This window comes from Python bivittatus, unplaced genomic scaffold (assembly GCF_059951505.1).
Source record: "Python bivittatus isolate LINGU-HERP-01145 unplaced genomic scaffold, Pbiv_v1 ctg000320_np1212, whole genome shotgun sequence".
Lineage (NCBI taxonomy): Eukaryota > Metazoa > Chordata > Lepidosauria > Squamata > Pythonidae > Python > Python bivittatus.
The window spans coordinates 1,575,548-1,582,600 of NW_028277052.1; the positions used below are offsets into that span (position 1 = coordinate 1,575,548).

Below are 7,053 nucleotides of genomic sequence, written 5' to 3' on the forward strand. Positions count from 1 at the left end.
CTTGCTAACGCACCACACCCTTCTCCTCCTGGAGAACCAAAACAGAACCACAGAAGACGAGGAGGAGGCTTCAACAAGGCTGATTTTATTCTATAACAAAAGAGGGTGTCTATGACCAAATGAAACAAATTCTCCAATTACAAGAGGTATTTGGTACTTCTGAGCTGAACAACCATTGAACGTCAAAGGCACCTGCCCCCAACCCAGGCCTTGAACGCCTGTCACATCTGGTACTCAGTCATGTTACCATTTTGAGAAAGGAAAGGAGCTTGAAAGGAGATGGTTCTCTTCAGCGGGAGATTCCCCTGGATTCTTGAGTTTTTCCTAAAGAATGAGGATGCAGGATTAGCTAGCAGGCTTTTCGCTTTCACCATTTTCCACCAGTTTTCTTTTCTTTTCGTCTGTTTTCCTTTTAAAGATGCTATTTCTGTAAAACTGGAGCTCTTTGATGCTCTCCCGGATGTCATCAAGGGCTCTAAAAATAATTCAGGAAAGTCAGTATATTTTAAAGATAAGGAAATACCTGCTACATACATTTGCCTCAAATGAAAAACTCGGTACAAAAATGGTTAAGTTTTTACCCAATTCTGATCTGGAAGGAGGCTCTTCAATTCGATGCTCTTTGCTCCAGGGCTGAACGTTTGTACCATCATTGCTTACTATCAAAGCTCACACGCTGCCTGGCCAATGTATCACAACATCTCGTGTGCCTCCCACTTGTTCATCCGTTGTCTGCTCTCGGGGCACAGACATCCTTTCTCTCTCTTTTGAAAAAGACGCTTCTACATTCCCCTGTGCATGTCTGCCAATCCCCACCAGCAGACAATTCCCTACCCCCTTTCTTTCCTTGCCCAGCCCTCCTGCTTTTCAAAGGGGCTCTTTCTTCCTCCGTTCTCCTGCCCTGCAGCAAAGTAACTTGCATCAGGCAAGCCACAGTTGTGCAGGCGCGGCTTGATTTTAAAAGCTTCTAGCCAAAGCAAGATGGTAAGGGGGAAAGTACAAAGGCGGGGAGAATCCCCAAGAAAAGAGATGCTCTGAACTAAACGAAAAATGCTAAAACTGTTATTGCTTCTGAAACAGACTTTGTTCAAGCAACATTTAGCAATATGCTAACTGTTCAATTATGCAATGTATTACTGTATTAATATTCAACTTAGGCTAGAGGACTTGTCAGTACTGTAACGTATATGCATTTTTATTAATAATATAAACTCCAAAAGGGACATTTCTGCAAATGAACAAAAACTGAAGGAAACAAAGAACGGAACTGGAACTGGAACTGGAACTAGTGGGCGGCGTAATACTGGGTGAAATTCAAAGGGGTCTGAGCGAAGGAGGCAACAGGGTGCCCAGGGGACCAACGGGCTTGCGGACACCTCCTTCAGGACCCACTAGGATTCCTGCCCCAACTGGCTTTTCATAAAAGCGTGGAGCCTAAAGAAGGAAGCACCCTGCTAGCAACATGCCGCCAAAGCATCCCTTGTGTGTAACTGGAACGTAACATTTGGAACAGTATTAACTTCCACGGTGCCTTTGTTACTTTACATTGCGGCTCTTCTTGTTTTAAGTAGAGCCTGTTTAAAAACTTTAAAAGCCTTAAGCAACGTTAGATGAATAACGAGCTATCAAAATTCAGCTCAAATCAATTTTAGCCTGAAATCAGTAGTGGCTCACTTACGTTACTTCTGTGTGCTAATCCACAACTCAAACAGTAAATAATACAAATGCAAGTCTGCACTATCAACAGGGAGAAGAAAATTCCACGGAAATTCCTCTTTCTATAAAACGAATGAAACAATTCTAAGGAGGCAAGAACATTCCCCACCAATTAAAAGTTCTCCTTGCGATTCTGCTGCCTCACCGCGTGGGAGTGCATTCATAAGACAAGCAACTATCTAAAAATTAAGGTCAGAAAAATTACCGTATTTTTCCGAGAATAAGACGCCCCCATGTGCAAGACGACCCCCACTCTTCCAACCCAAAATTAAGAAATCAATATTTTAAAGATAGTGCAGAACACATTTTTATTTAGTCATTAGGTAACATTGACCTGATACACTCGGTGGGAGGAGGTCCAAACCGTCTCTCTGCAGCTCTGTTTCCAGGCTCTTTTGCATAACTGATTCCATTCAAGCACGAGCGAAACTGCCGATAGATAGCTGGTCTCTGCAAGCAGCCTTCCTCCAATTGGTTTGTTCAGCATCAGCTGACGTCAGTTACATCCGGCTCGTGACTGGGGGAAGTCCGTTTGCAGAGTCAAGCTATTTCACTCGTGACTGGAGGCTAGCAATAGGAGGAAGCCTGTTTGCAGAGACAAAGTATGGGCAGTTTTGCAACCGCGCGGTTCTCTCCTCGGCTGACTTCTTTGTCGCCCTTCAATTTTTAGGGTAAGGATTTTAGAAAAAAGTATCGTCTTATAGTCGGAAAAATACGGTAGCCCATTTCTACCAATTCCAGATGTACATGACTTCTTCAAAATTCACACAAAATTTCAAGCTGAGCTTGCTTTTTAAAATGCCCCCACCATGCCCACTTCTAACCAAATTTTGTCTCAAAGCCATTTGATCGGTTTTCCAAGCAAAGCCCTCTGCTAGAACGCCCAGGAACCATGATGCCGGGGGCAGGGGGAGTCAGTTTCATCCTCTCTGTTACGCCCAGCGATGCAGATCAGGTCAGCTCAGAGGAGACACCAACTTAAATCTCACAGTACTGTAGCAACTTTTCAAACGGTTCCATGCAAACTGCCAAGGCAGAAGGGCCACATTAGCTCAGCTGCAGCCTTACCAACTCGCTCCTGCTGGCTGTAAATTCTGGGAGGTCAGCAGCCTGGAGAAGGGGAGGTGATTGAGGGCATCACCAAGCCTTCCCCCAGTCTGTTGCCTGTGGAGGGGCTGAAACTATTCCTATCAGCTGGGAATTCTGGAAGGTGAAAACCCACCACCGCTGAAGGCCTTTGCTGGAGGAGGAGACCGTCACTGATTGCAGACCACCCGCCCTTCACCAGATGCTAAGGATGCGCTCAAGGTAACTGTACAAGCCGCCCCTGATCTGCCTGCTTAAGTTACGTTGTGCAGAAGCAGCAGCAGTGAAATCCTGGATGTTTGGGAGCAGACAGGTCCCATCTTGAAAGCCAAAGGGTAACTCTTACCTATGAGCAGCAGACTTCTTTGGAGCAATCTCATAGTCTTCAGGATACCAGCGCCTGGATGAAAAGAAGGAATTAGCACCTCCACGCTGTTAAATCTAAAGCAACTCTCAAACGCAGAAGCAACCCCAGAGAATGGGCTGCAGAAGCTTGGCGGGGCTCTGACAGTAAGATTCAAATATTTATGGCAGTAATCAGCTTTACTGACAAAAACATTATCATAGTCTTTAAAACACTTTCACTTCAAAACGTGTATTATTTGTCAACCTCAACTCCTCAAAAAGGGTAAGACAAATAAAAATACATTTTCAGTGAAGTAAGCGTAAACCATGAATTTTTCAAAGGTTGCACCTCATTCTGACTACAGGCAGTACAATCTTGATGTACTGCCCAAAGTGCTGGATAATTTCCTAAAAGGAGGTCTCCGCCCCGCCGAGCCACACACGCCTCCCGCTTCCCTCCCTTCTGTCTTTCCACAAGCTGGAGCTCTCCAGCTGGGAACGTCGGAGTGGCAGGCCCAGCATCTCTGGAGGCCACCAGCTTGAAGAAGGGCGCCCTAGTCCAAGGCTGGGCGGCCATGCACCTGCAGAGTTCTTTCACCGTGCTGACGTCAATGATCCGATAGTGCAGATGCTTCATGAACTGCGGCATGTACTTGTCGAGAAACTTCTTGTCCGCATGAACAGAGTTCCCTACAGAAGAGGCAGAAACACTGAGTCAAAACAGGCTTCTTGGCAGGTAGAGGGAGAAAAATGTTAAGGTCAGCATTCCAGCCCTACCAAATACAGCCAATCCCTGATTTAACAGACTAAATGTCCTTTAAAGCCAAACGTCCATTAAATGGAGGGTTTTCCTGAATACCAAAGCAACAAGTTAGAGCAAAGCTACTCCTTGTTGCCCCCTCTCCCCTCCGCAGCTCCCTGCCTGGCCACTCCATCGGCCTGCCTCCCCCTGCCCCCATCTTCCCAGTGCGCCCCACCTCCAACTGCCAATGCCCACGTCCCAGCACGATGTAACTCTCTTCCAGGGATTTTCTCCATTAATTCTGAAGGCCATTAAGCCAACCACCATTAAACCAAGGGTTTACTGCACGGCCACAGTATCCTACACAGGGATTCGTGGGTTTAGTAAAACGTTCAAAGGAAGTCTGTAGCTACCAGGTGGCAGGAAAATAGAACAGGAATGTCCTTTTCCTCTCCCAGGGCTTTGATTTCTCTTTAAGATAAGGAGCTATCTTGTCCCAAGAGTTGAAGATCCCCTTCATCTCAGGCAGAGCCTCAACCTAACCCTACTAGGTGGAGATAATGGGCTTCAACAGGGCTCAAATCTGAATGGGCAGGATATAAATAATTGTAATAAACACAAGTAAAACGCTGGGGGCTAAATCTTAGGAGCTTCTGGCTAAAGAAAAATATTTGTTTGTGAACTCACCAGAAGAATTTGGGGACTAATTCTCCGGCAGATTCACACGTGTAAAGCTTTCATTCACCCTGCTTTTGAATGCAGGGGAAGAGAACTTCTGAAAAAAAGAGGCCTTGGTGGTTCTGCTCATCTGTCTTTTCTCAGAAAGGGTGAAAAAACTGCAATTCTACCACCCTCAGAGAATATGGGATGGCCAGCTGGGCTGGGGGTGATGGAAGGGAAAATCAAGAGGACCACAGGCTGCATGGTCTGTTAACATTTCTCAAATTACTCCTGCTTACCTGGGTTGTAACTGATTAACTTAACCGATTGCTAATCTATTGGCTTTTGGAGACCATTTGCATTTTAACTGTTAGCAGCCTCCCACACCCATCGAAGCGAGATGGAGGACAGATTGTTTAGATGAATGAAAGAAACACCTCCAACCTGCAAGAGGGCAGAGCCCTGGCGGAGTCTGTTGTCGGATGAAAGACAGGAACTCATATTCCGCTTGGCGCAGGGAAATTGTGCTCTCTTTTACTGCCTTAGTAAGACCGGACTGCAAGAAAAGAAATCACACAGGGGATGTTGCTTGTGCGCCAAGAGAGTAACTCGGGCACCCGTGAAGCCGGATCTCGATCTCAGGCCCAACAGTTCGTCAAGGTACCAATTTCTGAGTGCTGTTGCCCAAGGGGGCGGGGGAAAGGGGAACCGGGGCAACAAAGCAAGGCCTGTGTGGGGAGGAGGGGGGGCTGGGAAACAAAGGCATCCCCAAAGACGACAGAAGGCGCCTAAGAAGGGCTAAGCGGGCGGCATTATTTAAGAGCATCTGGAGGATCTGGCCCTAGGAAGATAAACTGATCCGAGACCCCCCCCCACCTCCAGGGGAGCCAGTCAAAGAAGGCCGACAGAGCCCACAACTCTCCTGAGAAAGTTGCAGATGCACAGAAGATCTTAGAGAAATCCCGCTGGAGAAAAGCACTTCCCAGGGAGCAACCACCCCCTTGCTGATGCTCCTCAACGAAGGGCCCAGAGCCGTATCTGCCTCTGTAGTCCCCATGGCCGGGGGCCCAAAGCAGGGCTCCCCTCAACTGCCTTCACATACGTGAGCTCCTATTATAGTTCCTCTAATAAAGAACGAGACGACGGAGGAAACATTTTGATCCAAGAATCAGGGTCTGCAGGTACGGGCCACTCCCCCCGGCGCTGGTTCGGCTAACTGCGGCGGTAGCCCCAAGGTCAGGGAGGCCCCGCCGGGTTGCCCACCTCTGTGCTCAAAGCCACTGAGCCGGCCCTCAAGGCAAAGGCTCCCTCCTCCCTTAGGAGGGGCAGAAGGACACCCAAGGAGGAGGGATGGTGAAACTGAACAGGTGAAGGAAACCTTTTTCTTACTCGGGCACAAACTGCCAAGGAATTGGAGGACTTACCCTCCCGTGATGCTCTTTGCACCATTCTGACATGCCGTCAAGCAGCTCGTCGGGCTGGTTAATGATCAGGCTCGGGCCCTGTCAGCCAAAGCAGGAAATAAGGCAAAGCGAGTCCAACCGCGCCTCTGCGATGGTCAGAGCAGAGCGGGGAGGGGGCCTCCCGCAAGGACCCCAGTCTCGGGCATCAGCCAGCCCGGCTCGCGGGGTCCCCTGGGCCGGCATCCTCCGGGCTTCCCCGGCGTTCCCTCCCACACGTCCAAGACGAAGAGCACGGCCGTCCAGCCTGAGCCGCACGGCAGCCTCAACCCCCGCCTGCGTTTCCAGGGACGCCGCGGACCGCCTCTACGGGCCCGCTCGGCCGCCGACCGAAGAGCCCCCCCAGCCCCGCTTTCCTCCCACGCGGGCCAGCGAAGCTGGGGACTTGCAGCGCCGGGCCTGACGCGGAGGGGGCGTCACCGGCACCCGCTGGGAAGAAAGGCGGCGGCGAGGCGCGGGCGAGCCTCTCTTTGCGAGGGCGGCGAAGGGCCGGGAGCCGGATCCGCGCGGCGGCCGTCCGGGGCGGGCAGCACTCACTTCGGCCAGGACGTTCAGGCCCGAGTCGGTCACGAGGCAGGCCATCTCCAGGATCCGGTCCCTCTCCACGTCCAGCCCGGTCATCTGCGCGGGGAGGGAAAGTCTCAGAACGGGGGGGCCCGCCCGGAGGGGAGGGGAGGCTCGGGCGACCTGGGGGCACGCGAGGGCCCCCCGCTTCTGCCTGCCGGGAAGGCCTGGCGGGGGCTCGCCCGCCCCCCCAGCAGCGGGACCGCAGACGCAGCTGCCCCCGCAGCAGTCCCGGGCCCAAGGAGCGCGATCCCGCCGCCCGCCGCCGGGGAGGGCCGCGGGCGCGCGGGGCTCACCTCCAGGTCCACCCAGACGATCCGCTGGGCCATCCCGCCGGCCGCCTCGGCCATGGCTCGCCTCCCGCCGCGCCCCGCGCCGCCGCCTCCGCCTCCGCCTCGCGGCAGCCACCGCCGAGCGCTTCCGCCGACACCGCGCATCCCCGCCGAAATCGCCGGGGACTACGGCTCCCGGCACGCCGCG

The 7,053-nt window shown here is 51.8% G+C and overlaps 1 protein-coding gene across 1 annotated transcript; it reads right to left on the minus strand.

Annotated features, from left to right (window-relative positions):
• Positions 1 to 64: 64 nt before the first annotated feature.
• Positions 65 to 7,053, minus strand: REXO2 (RNA exonuclease 2). The gene is made up of 7 exons (XM_088138905.1): positions 6,870 to 7,053; positions 6,547 to 6,630; positions 5,974 to 6,051; positions 4,994 to 5,105; positions 3,729 to 3,837; positions 3,149 to 3,202; positions 65 to 475 (listed from the first exon to the last, which is right to left on the minus strand). Exons 1-7 carry the CDS (start codon positions 7,008 to 7,010, stop codon positions 346 to 348), a joined length of 708 nt encoding a protein of 235 aa, XP_087995031.1. The 5' UTR covers positions 7,011 to 7,053; the 3' UTR covers positions 65 to 345.

What these genes read in the sequence shown, in the direction of transcription:
- REXO2 (XM_088138905.1), bottom strand. Translation starts at nt 7,010, where the DNA reads ATGCGCGGTGTCGGCGGAAGCGCTCGGCGGTGGCTGCCGCGAGGCGGA. An exon ending in TCGTCTGGGTGGACCTGGAG is followed by an intron (nt 6,631 to 6,869) that starts GTGAGCCCCGCG and finishes CTCCCCGCGCAG; the next exon opens with ATGACCGGGCTGGACGTGGA. An exon ending in AGGGCTCTGCCCTCTTGCAG is followed by an intron (nt 3,838 to 4,993) that starts GTTGGAGGTGTT and finishes CCTCTTCTGTAG; the next exon opens with GGAACTCTGTTCATGCGGAC.